General features: G+C 49.5%; 2 protein-coding genes across 3 annotated transcripts; one reads left to right on the plus strand and one right to left on the minus strand.

Moving 5' to 3' along the window:
* Positions 1 to 713: 713 nt before the first annotated feature.
* LOC136483376 (probable leucine-rich repeat receptor-like protein kinase IMK3) lies at positions 714 to 4457 on the minus strand. Its single transcript, XM_066480407.1, has 2 exons — positions 2533 to 4457; positions 714 to 1624 (listed from the first exon to the last, which is right to left on the minus strand). Exons 1-2 carry the CDS (start codon positions 4337 to 4339, stop codon positions 969 to 971), a joined length of 2463 nt encoding a protein of 820 aa, XP_066336504.1. The 5' UTR covers positions 4340 to 4457; the 3' UTR covers positions 714 to 968.
* Positions 4458 to 10724: 6267 nt separating this feature from the next.
* On the plus strand, positions 10725 to 15166 carry LOC136483373 (cysteine-rich receptor-like protein kinase 6). Of its 2 annotated transcripts, none has more exons than XM_066480405.1 (7): positions 10725 to 11637; positions 12684 to 12785; positions 13050 to 13243; positions 13466 to 13676; positions 13780 to 14017; positions 14121 to 14271; positions 14702 to 15166. In XM_066480405.1, exons 1-7 carry the CDS (start codon positions 10821 to 10823, stop codon positions 15011 to 15013), a joined length of 2025 nt encoding a protein of 674 aa, XP_066336502.1. In that variant the 5' UTR covers positions 10725 to 10820; the 3' UTR covers positions 15014 to 15166. The 2 variants fall into 2 exon arrangements, with proteins under 2 accessions (XP_066336502.1, XP_066336503.1); XM_066480406.1 differs by having other exon boundaries at positions 10728 to 11637; positions 13050 to 13240.
* Positions 15167 to 18164: the final 2998 nt, after the last annotated feature.

An 18164-nucleotide genomic window follows, 5' to 3' on the forward strand; every position in this document is an offset into this window, starting at 1 on the left:
CATCACAACACATATGCAATATATACATGGTATAATTGAAACATGAGATGCATTTATGTCATGATGCTTGGTGATTATTCTTATTGATGATCAAGATCAGAGTTTTATTAATTGCTTAACATCTACGATGTTACAATCCAGGTCCCCCTGCCCCTCTGCTCGCGTACCGCACCAACACCCCCGACGCTCGCGCACCGCACCGACGCCCGCGCTCGGCTCGGGGATGCCGCCGGCGGGCTCGCCGACCGCGACGCCGTGCTTGCGGCCGAACCGGCCCACCCCGGCGTGAGGGAGGCGAGCGCGAATGTCACCTCGCCGCCGCGTGGGAGGGAGCCTCCGGAGTGAGGGAGGCCGCGAGGGTCGCTAGATCCAGAGGACGCCGGGGTGGGGGAGGCTGCCATGGCTGCGCGTCGGGGCGGGGGTGGGGGAGGGAGCGCCCGCCCTGGGGGAGGTAGCCGCCGAGGTGGGGTGGTCGTCGCCGGGCCGGGGCGGGGGACGGAGCCGCTGAGGGTGAGTGAGGGCGCTGCCACGTGCTGTGTGGCCGCAGGGTCGGGGTGGGAGAGGGGAAGAATAAGATAAGAAGGGTATTTAGGTCTTTGTACAGTAGCTTCAATGACCTTTAGTGCATAGATAAAAAAAAAAAGACTCGGACTAAACTTTAGTGCAGGAACTAAATGGAACCTAACATAGACTAAATCATCGGATAGAAAAAAATGCATTATTAATACTAGTAATATTCTCCTTTTTCCATCTTTCGTTGTAGGCTGCTGCTACAGCGATGATTCTAGTGCAAATAATATTTGCCTATACAAACTGAAAATTACCTAGAGACGCAAGAAATGATGAAGGGGTGGCTAATCAAATCCCCGGTGGAACAAAGAATCAAAGAATTCCTAGATATTTCTCTTTCTACTTAAACCATTCCTTCTCTTTTCGTAATTTCTGCCTGGTATGATGCGGTGGCTGCTCTACTCGTCATCTCCTCCGGCAGAAACCCAAGCCCCCGGAACATGCGCGGCGCCAGCTTCCTCGCTCGGTCCAGCACCGCCCTCAGGGCCAGGCTTGATCTGCTCGAGCTGCCGCAGCACCTCGCGTGCCTCGGGCCTGACAGCCGGGGCCGGGTCGACGCAGTGCAGCGCGAGCTTGAGCGTGTCCATGAGCTCGTCCCCAGCCGTCCCCGCGGCGGCGGCGTCGCGCATGAGCTCCAGGTCGAACACCTCGCTGGTCCACTCCTCCTTGACGATGGACGCCACCCACTGCGGTAGGTCCATGCCGTTGGTGCTGTCCGCGGGGGACTTGCCCGTCAGCAGCTCCAGGATGATGACGCCCAGGCTGTACACGTCCGTCTTGGCGCTCGCCTTCTTCAGCTTCGACAGCTCCGGCGCGCGGTACCCCAGCGCGCCCGCCGCCGCCAGCACGTTCGAGTTAGCCGCCGTCGTCATCAGCCGCGACAGCCCGAAGTCGGAGATCTTGGGGCTCTGCTGCTCGTCCAGAAGCACGTTGCTGGCCGTCAGGTTGCCGTGCACGATGCTCATGTCGTCGTGGAGGTACGCCAGGCCACGCGCCGTGCCCTTGGCGATCGTCATCCGCGTCGCCCAGTCCACCGGCGTGTTTGGAGCACGAGCTGTACAGATCATTATTAGCAGACATCAAGTTCAGAGTGTCAGTTTCAGTGTCGAAGTACACAGTAGAAGAAATGAAAGGAATGCCGAGTTGAGAAATCATAAAAGGAAGTTGAATGATGCCGAGTAGCTGTTCTGTTTTCAAACAAGAATGTCTAATTCATCAGTTGTTAGGATCCGTTGTCAGGCCCACTTGTCGGGAAACGTGTTTTCCGCACCAACTAAGAATTTCAGTTAACAGTTGTTGCAGAGTTTTTGACACTGAGTGCTGAAAATTTTCTAGCTGGAGACAAAAATTGTCAACATGTTTCAAGTAACAAAGCAGAGTTTGATACTGAATACTGAATGTTGAGAAGATGAATTGTAGCTCTTTACTTTATTACTTGGACAGGAAATCATAAAACATACTTAGTTTGTTTGGCCCAAAACTGCACAAGGTGATGTGTTTGTTTTCACTGAACCTAGTAGCACGAGCAGTCCCTGCATACTAGTGAACTTTTCTGCTGGTGCTCTGAACCTCTGACTGACAGGATTTTTAGGACGTTGAGGTCTAAACTCACTTCATTCTTTTAGCTAGAATCAAAAGCAACAGCAATGCTAGCATAATCACAGTTGTGTCAGTCTTCCAATGACTGAATCTGTAGATATTCAGATTCAGACCAAGCATTTGCTGAAACATACTAGCAGACAGCAGTTAACAAGCTAGAACTGTTGACATACAAATTCCCTAATACTTGGTGAAATTTCCTGTCGATTGGCAGTGTCCCAAGCATTTTTCATACGAATTGCTTAACATTAGCTGAAAGATTTAGTTATGAACTACGATTTTGTGAACCATACTGTATATCAGAATTCAGAAAATCAATAGTAGTACTGAACAATGAACAGAGTAGAAGAGCAGAAATCTGACCGTGCAAGAATGAGTGGAGGCTGCCTTTGGGCATGTAATCGAAGACGAGTAGCTTCTCCCCCTTTGGTCCGAGGTAGTAGGCCCTGAGCGCGAGTAGGTTCGGGTGGCGGATCCGTCCCAGCACCGCCGCCTCGGCCTCGAACTCCTTGTGTCCCTTGGTGATCTTCTCCCGGAGGCGCTTGACGGCCACCAGGCTGCCGTCCTCGAGCGTGGCCTTGTACACCGTGCCGTAGGTGCTCTTCCCCATGATCTCCGCGGTGGCGCACAGCAGGTCGTCGGCCGTGAACGCCAGCGGCCCATCAAAGTGCACCAGCTTGCCGCCCACATCGCCGCCGGACTCCACCTCCGCCGCACCGGCCCCTGGCTTCTCGCCGCGCCCGGCCGCGGCGGCACCAGCGCCAGCGCCAGCTCCAGCCTCCTTGGCCGCCTGCTTCCCGCTCCGTGTTCCGGCAGTACCGCCGGAAGACCTCTTGTTCCTGCCCAGGAAACAGAGCAGGAGGCAGCAGAGGAGCAGCAGGACGAGGACGCCAACGACGATCCCGGCGACGATGAGCACGAGCTCCTTCCTGCTGAACTTCCGGCCTCCGCGCCCGCGTGGTTCCTCCGCGGGCGACGCCGGCGCGGGGGACGGGGACGCCGGGCAGGGCGTGGAGGCAGAGTACCCGCAGAGCAGGACGTTCCCCGTGAACGCGGGCTCCCCGAACTTGCGCGCCAGCGAGGACGGCGCCGCGCCGGAGAGGTTGTTGTAGGAGACGTTGAAGGACTGGAGCGTCGCGGTGAGGTTGTCGAGCCCTGGCGGGATCTCGCCGGCGAGAGTGTTACAGGAGAGGTTGAGCGCTTTTAGGTCGGAGAGCGCGGCGAGCTGCGCCGGGATGGTGCCGTTGAGCATGTTGCCGGCGAGGTCGAGCTGTTGCAGCTTGGTGAGCTTGGTGAGGGACTCCGGGATGGGCCCGTCGAGGGAGTTGTGCGCCAGGCTGAGGAAGACGAGGTGGTAGCTCCCGGTGATGGCCTCTTTGTCGTTGCTGCTGCTGTCGTCATCCTCGAGGACGAGCTTGGAGGTGGAAGACGGCGACTTGTCGGATCCGGCGAAGGAGTCGGGGATGGGTCCGGAGAGGTTGTTGTAGGAGAGGTCGAGGAACATGAGCGACGCGGAGGCGACGACCTCCACGGGGATGATATCAGAAAACTCGTTCCGGCTGAGGTTGAGGCGGATGAGCCTGGTGGAGTTGGCAACGGCGGCGGGGATTGCGCCGGTCAAGCGGTTGTTGCTGGCGTCGAACGCCTGCAGCGCGACGCAGGCGGCGATGGAGGCGGGGAGGGCGCCCGAGAAGCGGTTGTTGAAGAGGTAGAGGCCGCGGAGGTCCGGGAGGAAGCCGAGCGAGGACGGGACGGGCCCCACGATGGCGTTGTCGTGGAGGCTGAGCCGGCGTAGGCGGACGAGCTGGCCGAGCCCGCGCGCGGAGAGCGTGCCCCCGAGCCCGCGCCAGGGGAGCGTGATGGCCACCACGCTGCCCAGGACGCATTTGATGCCTGCCCATGCGCCTGAGCAGGCCGCGAGGCCGCTGTCGTTCCAGGAGCGCAGGAAGCCGTAGGGGTCCGAGAGGTCGTGCTTGATGGCCTGCAGGCCCTGGTAGTCGGCTTGGGAGATCACGACGCCGTCGCCTGTGGTGTGGTGGCGGTGGTGCTGCGCGGCGGTGGCGGCTGGTGGGGAGAGGAGGAGCAGGAGCAGGAGGAGGAGGAGGAGCGTGGGTGCGGCGGCGATGCTGTGGTTGGGGAGGCGCGGTGGAGGCCTCCGCGCCGGCGGCATGGTGGTGGTGGGTGATGATTTGGGATGAAATGGAAGGGGACTGGGGAGTGTTTCACTGGAGGATTATGAAGCAAAGCTAGCTAATGGGCTCGGCGACGAGGAGGGAGGAAGAAGAGCAGTAGAGATTTCTGCCTGCAGTGAATGGAGAAGAGCGGGAGAGCGAACTGGGAAGAAGATGAGAGGAGGGGAGGAATGGGCGCCAACGGCTAGTAGGGAGTGATGAGCCGAAAAGGGAGGCGGCAGCGTGGGTGGGGCCACTGGCCAGTGACCATCACCTGCACGGAGGGAAGCAGTCACGAGGATTTGGAGGGCGGTTTGTTTCTTCTTCAACGGCTAGTTCCGAACCAGGCCAAGAATGCTGTTGGACTGGCCCAATCAGCAACTCTCAGGTTTGGTGATCCGTTATGCTGCAGGTTTTGGCCTTGTACAAGAGCAGAGGCAAGCGACCCGACGTCTGTTCTTTTTTTCTTTTTTCTAACTGCTCATAGAGCAGAGGCAAGCGACCCATCATTAAAAAAATGAGTTGCTTTATAAATGTCAAATTTAAGCTAAATTTCAAATAATAACAATTTGTAAAGCAACTCAATTTTTGCCCATGTAACATGTGTTGAACAAAGATACCAAAATTAACTAGAGTTCAAATGATGCACAAATATGAATTTTTTGAGATTTTTTATTGCCATTTGAATCCCCTAAAAATTCATAGAATATATAAGTTTTACCATTTTTGAAATGCAATAATTCAAATTTTACTTAACAAAATTTAGCATGTTCTATGCCATTATCATCCTTGTTATTCACCCTACCAACCTACAAAATATCAAGATTTTTAGAGCTCTTTAGGTACCCCTTCCTTGCTTCTTAAGTTGCATTTCTAAAAAAGTTTGAAAAAATATCAAAAGTTACTGTTTATACACCAAAACCGCCCAAAAACCAGCCCAGGGTTGAAAATTGAACGCTTTCAAGAGTTTGATGGCCAAAGTTATCCGGTTTCGGAGTTCAAGGTTGAAATCCGGACTTTGGCGAGAGTTCAAGGTTGTAAATTGGACTTTACCCTTTAAGAAAAGGAGGAGGGAGAATCCATATGTTACTATTCACACGATTAAAATGACTGAATGGATATGAGTATCAAATTTGAAATTTTGAGTGTGAAAAAGGAGTTTCCTTATCTTGTAATGCTAAATAGGGAATTTCTGTAACAATCGCAGCAATCTCCTAGAGCCTGTCACCAGAACTTTATTTTGGCCATCAAACACACACAACTAAACACCCGCAACGCAAGGACCCAAAAACTCTTGAAAACAGCACCCCAGACACAAACTCGTCTGCCCTATGGGTCGGAGATCAGGGCACCCATAGTATAAGGCCCTATTTGGTTCCATTTAGTCTCTGGACTAAAGTTTAGTCCTAGCCTGTTTGGCTCTATGGACTAATTGTCATTGAAGCTGCTGAAAAAAGACTAGAACACCCCACCCTTATATTCTCTTTCTCTCTCTCTCCTTGGTCCGCTGATGAACAAAGGCCAAGGGAAGGGATCTCGCCGCTGCCTCTACGGTGAGAGCTGGCCGCCATCGTCGCCACCGGAGCCAGCTATCCGCCGTCGTCGCTGGCACGAGAGGCCGGATCTGGTAGGGGAAGGGGTCACTACCGCCGTCAGTTAGGGAGGAGAGGGACGTCGCGACCAGATCCGTCCGGGAAGGGGCTTCGTCGGCGTCGCAATCGGTAGGGAGAGGGCGCCGCCTGGTCACCGTTGGGGTGCGGGAGGGCCCCGTGTCACCGTCGGGGTAGGGGAGCGCGCCAGCAGGGGTGGGGGAGGACGCCGCCGTGGGGTGGGGAGCGCGCCGCGGGCGTTGGGGAGGGTGCACGTCGGGGGTCGAGGCGGGGACCGGATCACGGGAGGGGCAATAAAGAGGGGCAGTGGCTGTCTTTTTGGGCCTTTAGTCCCCTTTAGTCACCCCCATGGGACTAATGGACTAATCCAGTTTAGTCACTTTTTAGACAACATTTTTTACATTTTAGGGACTAAAGGTGACTAAAAGCAGGTGACTAAACTTTAGTCACCCCAAACTAAACAGGGCCTAACAGAGTTCAAACCTTGAGAATCAAAGGGCATCGAAGGGCTTTCGCCATCTTCTAGCTTTGTCTCGTGTTTAGTTTTTGTTTACTGCTCCTTTGTCTTTCCGTTTATTTCCCTGCATGGAGCTCACCTCCTCATGGTTCAACGCTATTGGTGCTCTCATTCATTCGACCCCATCTTTTGATGGCTTCACTCATAAAAAAAAAACTTTTGATGGTTTTATTCAACTAGAGAGTGTCACTAAGGCCATGTTTAGTAGAGCTCTACATTCCAAAAATCTGTGGATTTCTTGGAGCTACCTGTGTCTACATATATGTGTGTGTACGTGTGTGAGAGAGAGAGAGAGATGGAAATCTGTGGAATTGGAGTTGTGGAGCCACAGGATATTTAGTTGAGTAATTTTATTCTTATTATGGAATAAATAAGAATGTTTAAATTCTTTATTTAATCTTAAAAACTCCAACTTTGACCTCAGATCTAGAGCCAAACAGGCCCGTACTGTTGAGGAAGCAAAATATGCATTGATCTACAACACTTAGCTTAGCAAGGAACAATCAGCAATGAGTTTATATATACAAAGGCTCCTAGCGATGAACCTATACTGACTTACCCTCATGTTCGTCTTCGCCGTGGGAATTGAAACTTCCTATAGTCTGGACTCTGGAGGACCAAGCCGCAGCACAGGGCCAGCTAGGCTATTACAGCCCATGAAACTCTTTGTATCTCATTTTGTCTTTTCCCTTTTGATCTTTGAGAAATTTTATGGTGTTTGCAAGAAGTAAGAACCGTCCACTAAAAGTACTCCTAGCTATTCATGTTTGTGGCTTCCAATGTTTTAAACGCAATTGATCGAGCGATTTGAGCCCAGCCCGGTACTGTACTAGGCCTGAGAGTCCCTGACTGGGAGAGCCTCTGAGTGAGAGTTCCGTTGTCGGCCCCCCTGCCCTCTTCACTGGCGAGCTCGCCGGCGACAGGGTAGGTGGGCCGGTCCCCCCTTCCTGTTCCCCCTTTCCCCTCCTTGTAAAGTCCCCTTGTGGAATAAGACCCCTCCATGGGTGTTCTGAGGACCTCTATCCTCCTCATCTCCGTCGTCTTGGAGGTGGGTGGACTGCTCGTGGCCGTGGTGGCCGGCGGGGGTCTCTTCCAATCCGACGAGGTGAGCTATTCAATAAAGCCCTTATCTCCTCCAGTGCTTCTCCCTCCCCCGCTCCCTGGTTGTGTGGGCGGTACGGTGCCGCTTCGCTCCGGTTCGAGCAAGGGTAGAGGCATGGCCGGCGACAACTTCCACAGTAGTGCCGACAAGGTCACCTACAGCACCAAGACAAGGAAGCAGATGGCAGGTCTGGAGTGCCTCGGGTCCTTGTGTCCCTGGGCGAGCGGATCCTGCACATCAGAGGCGTGGAACGCGTGCATCGGCGCGCCTTCTCGGCCTTCTTCATCTCCAACGCCTGCGCGCATGGTGGCCGAGGTCGACTGCATCTCCCGTGCGGAGGAGGTTGTGCCGGCCTCAGCGTCCGCAGTGGGGACCACTGCGGCGGTGACGTCCGCCGCTGCAGGTTCCTGCATCCGTCCCGTCCGCAGCTTCCTCGGCGCTTCCGATCTGTTCAGTGCGGGTGGGGCCTGCCTGCTGAGCTGTGGGGTCCACCTTCTGAGTGCTGGGCCCTGCCAGAGCAACGCGTATCCCATGCAGGAGGCTACCCTTTCCTGGGCGGTTCCATGTCCAAATGGGGAGGACGTTGCTCCCCTCGGTGTTGGGCCTCAGTTGCCGTCACGTGGTGGCCATCTCTTGCTCTGCGGGTCCGTCAGGCATAGCAAGTCTATATTCTCTGTCAATCTGTTCTTTTGTTTATCTGCAGACATGGAAGTGGTAACGTAGTCATTGGTGTTCGGGTTGACCGCCAACATCAGTTGATGCAGGTCCTCAGATTTGGCATTAGTGGCTGTGGATCCATGTTCTTGAGCCCGGTGAAGCCTTCGTCCTATCTACGGCTCGAGACTACTAATCCTCGAAGACACAGGTCGATCAGACAGTCGAGGGGAGCGCCGACTGTGCTATCGGAGTGCGAGAACGAGGACCCTCGATGTTTCTATCGTGGCCACTTCTCGTGGGACCTGTGGTCCTGACGGGTCCCACGCCCCGCGCCCCTGATGGAAGCATCACCTATATCTACAGAAGTATATCAGCAGTAGCTTTTAATTGACTGTGCCCTATAATCTGGGAATTCTTTTCCCACACTGGTGCACTGTGCTTTAACGTTATATTTTAAAAGTTGTTGTTGTCCAAAAAAATCTTTTAAACGCAATTACGATTAACAAAACCAATTGAACAATTCGTGAACCTAATTCACGGATTTAAAAACCCAAAGTTAAAATTCCAAAAGTCATGTTCAATAATTAAAAAGTTGATATAATTATTTAAAAATCCATTAACATTAGTGAGCATCAAATAAGTAAAGATAAATAATATATATACATATATATTATAGCAGGTACTAAATGCAACTAAAGTTATGGTTTCTATATGAAGATTGTTATAATGGTATATATAATTAATTACTTCTTAGTTGACATCAATAATATAGGAGCAAATAAAAATGGCCGGATTGGATTGATCAAAGAGGAGTAAATAGCTTGTGCCTCTAGTCGTCTATATAAGCAAACGCAAAGCAGCTGCAAATAACACCAAGGATCATCAAGAAACCACCGACCATTAGCACACCATGCCGCGGGGCGCAGCAATGCTCGAAGAAGACTCTCATCGCCGTGCCATTGCCGATGGCTCTCCTCGCCGCGGCTGCGGCTTCCCCGCCGCTGCCACCGCCGTGCTCCCCACTTTCTTACTGCACAGAGTCCAGTTGTGAGAGGTGGTGCGCCACCTTCGGGGACAAATCCCAATGGGGCCAAATGCAGCAAGGGGGGTGAGGGGAACTACGACTGCTGCTGCGGCCCTGCTCATCATCCTCCCAAGCCGTAAAAACAACAGGTTTTATCGATGATGTGCGATTGAGCAACTGATATTTTTCTTAATAAAATGGTACCGAGTGATGCATGATTGAGCATCTGGATGCAAATTGAATGCTTTGATCGATAAAAGTGCCAGATATAGTTCAATGCAATGCTAGTCAAAATCTTGCAAATTAAATTGCGTGGTTCAAGATCATGCTCCCGGAATCTTATCCTGTCAAAGGGCCCTGCAAGCATTTTCTTCTCCGATCCGTTTCCTTCTATAGCTCTCTTAAGGCATATCCAATCCTATATGGAAACCACACCTATGTCTGAAGCCCGGTTCTGCTACGCCCATCGTCCCAGCCGGGCCACCGGAGACTTGACCTCTTGTGTTTTGCTTTATGAACTCTGATCTGATCCCACGAAGACTGACCTCGAGACCATAGCTATCCCGAGCACATCGGTTTTATTCTCTCTCTTTTCGATGCTTTCGGCCAAAATGTACCAGTAACACTAAAAAAATATAGCTTAAATAATTCGGCTCTTTGGGCTAGAACCTACCTATCAGGATTTAAGTCCCAAATTCGATATGGGCACTCAAATTTTCGGCTAATATCTTTCCGATATGCCTATAAATAACTAGGCATTTGGGGATGACTTCGTCAATCTCAAGATCAACCGGCCCAGTTTATTGGAGTCATTCACAAGAGTAAGGTATGCATACATGTACTTGTAGGTACGGGTGTTCGATGCATGATGTTCGTGAGTGTCTGTGTTCATAAAAAAATTTACAAATAGTAAGAGATGCTTTCCTCCAACTCCAGTGAGTCGGTGCTTTTCTGCTAACTTATTCAATACTACTACCCCCAACTCTTCAAATAGTCTACATCTTTTTTTTTCAACACTTGTCTGCTAACATATTCAATACTACTTTCCGTTCTAAAAAGAGCGTCATTCTAGTTTTATCCTAAGTGAAACTATTCAAAGTTTGGCAAAGTTTATAGAGGAGTATTAATATTTCCGGCTTTAATGAAAAAAATATTTTTTTCATAGTACATCTATTTGACATTATTGATATATTAATAGTTCTCTCTAGGAGAAAACTACAATGACCCTGTTTTTAGGACGGAGCGGTAGTATCTTGTTTCTGCTGTGCATTAATCATGATCATGAATGGCGCTCATGGGAACGTTTGCAACGATCCTCCAGGCCCCCACATAGGTCCCCCTTGACCTCCGTACGTGTGTTCGACGACTTGACCTGGACACCCATCAACAGGTAACACGCACGCATCATCTTTCCCTCTCAGTCGATGATGCATGCTTCCCGATCCAGATCAGACCGCAGTGAGCTAAAATTTTCCAGATGACAGAGACAGGAGTGACCAGTAAGTCTGAATGAATGATATGCTGCCCATCGACAGAGACAAGTAATCACTAATCGCCAACCAAGAAAGCCATGGCCGTGGTGGTTGTCGCCGTCGCGGTCGTCCTCCTCTCCGCCTCGCCGCCCGCCGCGGCTCAGCCGTGGCAGTACTGCGGTAGCAGCGCCCGGTACTCGCCCAACAGCACGTACCAGGTCAACCTCGAGGTTGTGTCCGCAGCGCTGCCCCGCAACGCGTCGTCCTCGCCGGCGCTCTTCGCCACGGCGGCCCGGGGCGCCGGCGGCGGCGACGACCGCGTCTTCGCACTGACGCTGTGCCGGGGCGACGCCGACGCGGCGGGGTGCCTGGACTGCGTCGCGGACGCGTTCCGCCACGCGCGGGGCTCCTGCCCGCTCGACAAGGAGGTGGCCGTGCTCTACGACGCCTGCTTCCTCTACTTCTCCGGCCAGGACTTCCTCTCCACCACCGCCAACGTCGGCCAGATCAGCCTCTACAACACTCCGCAGAACGCCAGCGCCGACCCCCGCTCCGACGCCCTGTTCACGGCGCGGGTGCGCGCGCTGCTCAACGGCACGGCGCGGTGGGCGGCGTACGGGTCCGCCAGGAGGTTCGCGACGGCGCGGATTTGGAACGGCAGCGTCGCGGCGCCCGTGCCGACGATGTACGCGTTGGCGCAGTGCACGCCGGACCTGTCGCCCGCCGACTGCTGGGGCTGCCTGGAGGACCTGGTCGGCAAGGCGCCGTTGGCCGGCGGAACGATCGGCGCGCGGACCGCCGGCGTGCGCTGCAGCTACCGGTACGAGAACTACGCCTTCTTCCGTGGCGTGCCCATGCTCAACATGGGGACGCCGCCGCCGCCATCCACTCAACCAACGGCCGGCCGACGCTCAGGTGCCAACCTGAATCGTTTCGTTCCAATTCCTGTCTAATTATGAGCGCCAAAGAAATCGATGTGCTACAAATTAATTTACATAATACACTTTTGGCTTACATCAAGTTTGTTTAAATCGACAACAGTACAGCACCCGTAATCAAGCAAAGCAAGATGGCAAGAAATTAGTAATGAATATTACAATCCTGATTCCACTGGGAGATAGCAGAAACTATTTATTCCCCTTTGTGCTTGAATGAATACACTAACATGCGTAGACAACCCTAAAAAACTCGATCCGCGGTGGCTAGATAGCCTTGGGTATTTTGGTTTAAGAAGAAGATCTTCTCACGTAGATCGAGAAAACTCCCGAGCCCCTGCCCCACCTTTACACCGCGGCACTGCAGCTTCGTGAGATGAGCTGGCCACAGACCTGTGCTTTGGGTGTGGGGGCACGTCATGGTTCAGCCTGGGCGTTCGGTTTTAACCGATGGTTCGGTTCGGTTTTTTCGGTTTTTCAAAATTTCGGTTTCCAGAAAATGACCCCCGATCGGTTTGCTAAAATTTAAAAAACCGACCAATTTTGGTTCGGTTTTTTAGTTCGGTTTTTCGGTTAAAACCGAATAAACCGATGTAAGAAAACATCAGACAAGATTCAATGCTCAAATCAAATATTACAAATTTGCAGTTCATTCTTGATAATAAACCACAGTACTCCATCAGTTTTGCAGTTCATTCTTGATAATAAACCACGGTACTCCATCAGTTTTGATAAACAACAGGAAAAAAAACCACAGTACTCCACCAATCTCGGTTTCTCGGTACTTCGGTTTGCAGTTCACAGAAACCGAAACCGAACCGAAACACCGAACTGAAAACCGAAACCGAACCGAAAAACCGAATTACCGACTATTCGGTTCGGTTTGGTTCGGTGTTCGGTTTTCGGTGAAAAACTGCCCGGGCTGAGTCACGGTTGAATTTTGATGCAGTCGTGCAATATTCGTCGCCTTGTAATTACTTATCACATATTTTGATGGATGAGGTGGTGTGTCATTGTCATTTGTAGGAAAAAGGAAGAAGCAGTGGATTATTGTATCCATAATTGTTCCTCTTGTAGGGATTTTCTTATGCATATTTTGCTTTGGATGGATAAGATATCTGAGAAAAGGTACGTCGCTGATGTATTCTTCCTCTCTGTAAATTAGATGCACGTTCACTTTGAACCGGTTCCTCGCTCGGACGTAACGTAGAGGGACGTGGTCACTGACACGTGGGTCTAAGGAATAAGGATCCCGACCCATGTACGTATAAGTGACAACGTCACCCAGAGATTTATGTCAGAGGAAGCTGGCGCCATTCATTTTTATGCTGGACATGGTAAACCGTACCAGAGACATAATTTTGAATTGTTATATTTCTCTGACTTGGTTAGGGAGGTTGAAGTTGCAAGAACAACCCATGGCAAATTTGACAAGAGTTGACGACGGTGTATCATCGCTTTGGACAATTCAAGATACGGATTCAGAGTTCACAATGTTCGATTTCCGTCAAATAGTTGAGTCTACCGACAACTTCTGTAATGAAAACAAACTTGGACAAGGGGGCTTTGGCGCTGTATACAAGGTGGTATGCTATCATGAGCACACTTTACTGGGCCCACTAAAAAAATGAGGGCAATTCCGTGGTTTATATATGGCTGAATGAAAAAGTTATTAATCCAAATTTACATTTCAAGAAAATTCTTAAATAAAGTATGATCATATCTAGGCCGCTGTTAAAATCTCTTTCTAATTTCTATTGGCTTATTTTCTTTTTTTTTTTACAAAATTAGAACTTCAAACATTGCAGGGTCAATTACCGAATGGGCTTGAAATAGCAGTTAAGAGACTAGCTTCACAATCTGGTCAAGGGTTTGTGGAGTTTAAGAATGAAATCCATCTTATCGCTAAACTACAACATACCAATCTAGTTCGACTACTTGGATGCTGTGTTCACGGGGAAGAGCACATATTGATATACGAATATATGCAAAACAAGAGTCTGGATTTCTTCATCTTTGGTATGTTGTACATTTCCTTTTCATTCTTATGACATTTTAGTTATATGTTTATCAAACATACTGCCAAATTTAATCATTGCTGATAACACGATTACCTGTGCAGATGTAACAAGAGCAAGATTACTTACTTGGGACAAACGTCTTAATATAATTGAGGGGATAGCACAAGGTCTTCTATATCTTCATAAGCTCTCCCGACTGCGCATCATACATAGGGACCTGAAAGCAAGCAATATTCTCTTGGACAGTGACATGAATCCCAAGATCTCTGATTTTGGGCTAGCAAAAATATTTAGCCCAAATGCTATTCAAGGAAATACGAATAGAGTAGTGGGGACATAGTAAGCATGCACTTATTGCAAATCTATTCCATCAAACTGTATGATGAATGTATTAGTTAGTAATTGGTGCATGATGTTTTGATTTTTGTTTTCTTCTATCCAGTGGCTATATGGCTCCTGAGTATGCTTCAGATGGTGTCTTCTCTGTCAAAACTGATGTCTTTAGCTTCGGTGTGTTACTTCTTGAGATTATCAGTGGGAAGACAAATGCTGGTTTTCACCAGCAAGGAGATTTCTTCAACCTGCTTGGCTATGTAAGTATTTCTATTTATTTACTGTTAACATGGACTTCCAATTTAGTGTGTGGTCCCCATGGTGCCTGCTCTTCAATCATGAGTGGTTAGTGTGAAAATAAGTTTTTTGCCACAAGGCACTTCTCAAATCGTGCATGTGGCATTTGCTGAAAGACTTGAGAAAACTGATCTTTCCTACTAGACGCCACTAAGTTTTGTATGTTTATCGGAGGACACAGTCTAGTGTCTTTCAACAACGATCGTTTTTTTTTTCCAGCAGTTGTTGAAAGATGGAATTGAATGTTCCAGCAAATAGTGTTACTTAAAAAGGTGCCAACAGGGACCCACTTATAGTTTTGTTTATTGTCTTCAAGTAGGTTTTCATACAATATTTTGTAAAATCTCCATTCAACAAACTCATTATATAACTGAGGTGGGCACTTTGTTGAAGGCATGGACGCTATGGAAGGAGGGCAGATGGTTTGAGCTTGTTGACAAATCATTAGCAGATCACCACGACCAAGATCAAGCACTGGAGATACTGAAATGCATCAATATTGCCTTGATGTGTGTCCAGGAGAATGGAGCTGATCGCCCTACCATGTCCGACGTAGTTGCAATGCTATCTATGGAGACCATGTCGAGCCTGCCATGCCCAAAGCAGCCGGCCTACTTCAACTTGAGCTCGGCGGATGGAGAGCCATCAACTACTGCACCTAGCAGTGTAAATGTTGTTAGTGTTTGCATTTCAGAGGGTAGATAGAAATCTAGGTTTGGATGAAGCAGGCGCACGCTATTTTGTTGTTGTTGTTGTTGTTGTTGTTGTTGTTGTTGTTTGTGTGTGTGTGTGTGTATGGCCAACTACAAGACATACACTTTCATGTTATGATGAAGAAATTAATTAAATCATGCCACAACTTTGATCAACAATAAAATGGGAGCCATATGGCTGGTGGGGAGAGCAGGAGCAGGAGGAGGAAGAGCGTGGATGCGGCGGCGATGCTGCTGTGGGGGAGGCGCTGCGGTGGAAGCCCCCGCGGCATGGTGGTGGTGGGTGATGGTTTGGGATGAAATTGAAGGGAGAATGGGGAGTGTTTTGGTGGGGATTATGAATCAAAGCTAGCTAATGAGCTCGGCGACGAAGAGGGGGGAAGGAGAGCAGTAGAGATTGCTGCCTGCAGTGAGAAGACAGCAAGTGTGCCTTTGTGAAGAAGAAGATGAATGGCCTTCCATCATGGAAGGAGAGGAGGGAGCCAGTGAGAGGAATGGGCGCCAACGGCTAGTAGGAAGTGAAGAGCAGAAAAAGGAGGAGGAGGCAGCGTGGGTGGCCTGCACTGCTGCACTCACCACTGATTTTTTTTAAATAATAGTATCTTAATTATTAATTGCAAATAAAGCATTTGAATAAAAAAAATTATAGAAGTAGTAGTCTGTCGGCCGTTGGATTGCCGATAGGTTCTTTGTCGGCAACTAGAGGGCCGACAGAGCCCAATCGGCCACCCAAGAGCCGACTAGTCTCAACACATCACCGACAGACATGTCGGTCCGCGGACGGTCGATAGGTCCCTGTCGGCTTTCGGCTGGCCGATAGTCCTAAAATATCCGTCGGCTCCTCCCTCTCTCTCGCGCACTCTCTCTCTCTCACGCGCAGCCTCTCTCTCTCGCGACTCCGCCGTTGCCGCCGCTGCGCCTGCTCGCCTGGCCACCGCGTTGCTGCTGCTCCGCCCAAGAACGCCGGATCCGGCGCCGCCGCTGCCGCTCCCACCCCCAACGCGTGGGCCCGCAGCTGGCCCGCGCGGGAGCGCTCGCCCTCGGCCGGCCGAGTGTCGATAGGTATGGATATTTTTTTAATATAGATTTCCTTTTTAAGTTAGATTTTATTAGTTTTAGTTGTAGATTAGTTAGATTTGTATAGAGTTAGATTTAATCGTCTATTTAGTTTGTAGTTTTAGATTAGGGTTAATTTTAGGGTTAGTTTACTTTGATTTAGTTTTTTAGTTAGTTTAGTTTGATTACTTAGTATATTTAGTTAGTTTAGTTTAGTTAGATTAGATTTTAGGGTTAACCTGTAGCCATAATTTTAGGGTTAGTTTTAGTTGTAGATTAGTTTGAGGTAGGTTAGGGTTAGTTTTAGTTGTTAGTTTTAGTTTCGGATAATTCTTTTGGATTACGGCTAGTTTAGTTAGTAGTTTGCTGTTAGGGTTAGTTTTTTTAGTTTATTTTGTTTAGTTAGAGTAGGTTGCCATGGTACTTCTTTTAACTGACTGGATGCTTTGAACAATGCGACCAGGAATGTCGACCGATTTAGTCCCTTTCAGAATATACCATGGCAATGGTGAAATCAGATATGGGGACAGTGGGGTAGACCTTAGCGAGTTTCAGGTGTTTGACACATAACTGAATTCCCCGCTAGATTATAGCCGAAAACAAGCTTTAGCCTGGCTACATAAATAGTTGGGTGTTCCGTCCTCCCAACATCATTTTATGATTAGTATGTTGGTGCCTAAATTGCGGGAGAATGGATGGAGGTGGGAGTTGTATGAGGCCAGTAACACGAAGAAGTGGCATTTTCTCGTGTCCAAGGCATTGGAGCGTCGTTATTGCAACATCATGCTTGTTGAGTTCCTGGATGGTGGCATGCAGGGTGAGAGTAGCAACACAGGTGAAGTAGAGGACAATTTAGAGACCCCAAATGCTGAGCATACCTATGTTTGCGATGATCAGGCGGTTCAGAACCCGATAGAGGATGGACAAGCGGAAGAGTATGGTCCTTATATGGAAGCTAACCAGGGTGAGGAGGACGAAAGAATCGTGGAACAGATGGAGACTGACGATGCAGAGCACCATGCCTTTGTGGATGAATTTGTGGGTCAGAGCTTTGACGACGAGACCGATATCCCTGAGGATTGGGCTCACATAGCACCAGATTGCATGACGGTCGATGATGCTCATCATTCATCATGGGAGTATTCAAGGATCGAGGTCAAACAAGGCTAGATGTTTCATGACAAGGTTCATCTGCAGCATGTAGTTCGGCAGTGGGCTTTTTCTGAAAAGAAGCAGTTCGAGGTGGTTTTTTGTAACCCCACGACATGGGACGTTAAGTGTGTGACCGAAGGTTGTACTTGGCGTGTTCATGGTCATATGCCACGTATGGAGACCAACTTCATCACAAGTATTGTTCAACCACACAGTTGCTTACTGCAGACAACACTGATGAAGCATAAGAACATGACGACGGAATTCGTGGCCAATGTAATGTACGGTGAGATCATTGAAAAAGTTGGCATGTCTCCATTTCGGATAATGCTTGCTATTCAGAACAGATATGTTTATGAGATGTCTTATGACATGGCTTGGAGAGCAAAATAGCTGGCCTTGGAGAAGAGGTTCGGTAATTACAAGGACTCATATCCCCACCTGCCAACTCTTCTAGCAAGCATTCAAGCCAGAAACCCTGGGACTATAATTGATATTGATTACTACATCAATGGGGAAGGAGACCGTGTCCTAAAACGAGATTTTTGGTCTTTGGGGTGCATGATATAGGCCTTCAAGCATTGCCGACCTCTGCTACTGTGTGGATGGCACTTTCTTGTCTGGACAGTACAGAGGTACGTTGCTAACAGCCATAGGGGTTGACGACAACAACCAGGTTGTGCCTATTGCTTTCGCCCTGGTTGAATCTAAGAACAGCGACAGCTGGTTGTGGTTCCTGAAGTTGATTAAATGAGCTCTCGTGGAAGATAGGGAGAATGTTTGTGTCCTGCATGATCATAATGCTGGTTTATTGAATGTAGTGGATAAATTGAAGAACGGTAGGGATCTAGAGGTCCAATGGCTAGATATACAAAGTCGCTGGTGCATGAGGCATCTAGGTAGTAATTTCTACAAGTAGTTCAAGAGCAAGCGCC

This window comes from Miscanthus floridulus, chromosome 9 (assembly GCF_019320115.1).
Source record: "Miscanthus floridulus cultivar M001 chromosome 9, ASM1932011v1, whole genome shotgun sequence".
NCBI lineage: Eukaryota > Viridiplantae > Streptophyta > Magnoliopsida > Poales > Poaceae > Miscanthus > Miscanthus floridulus.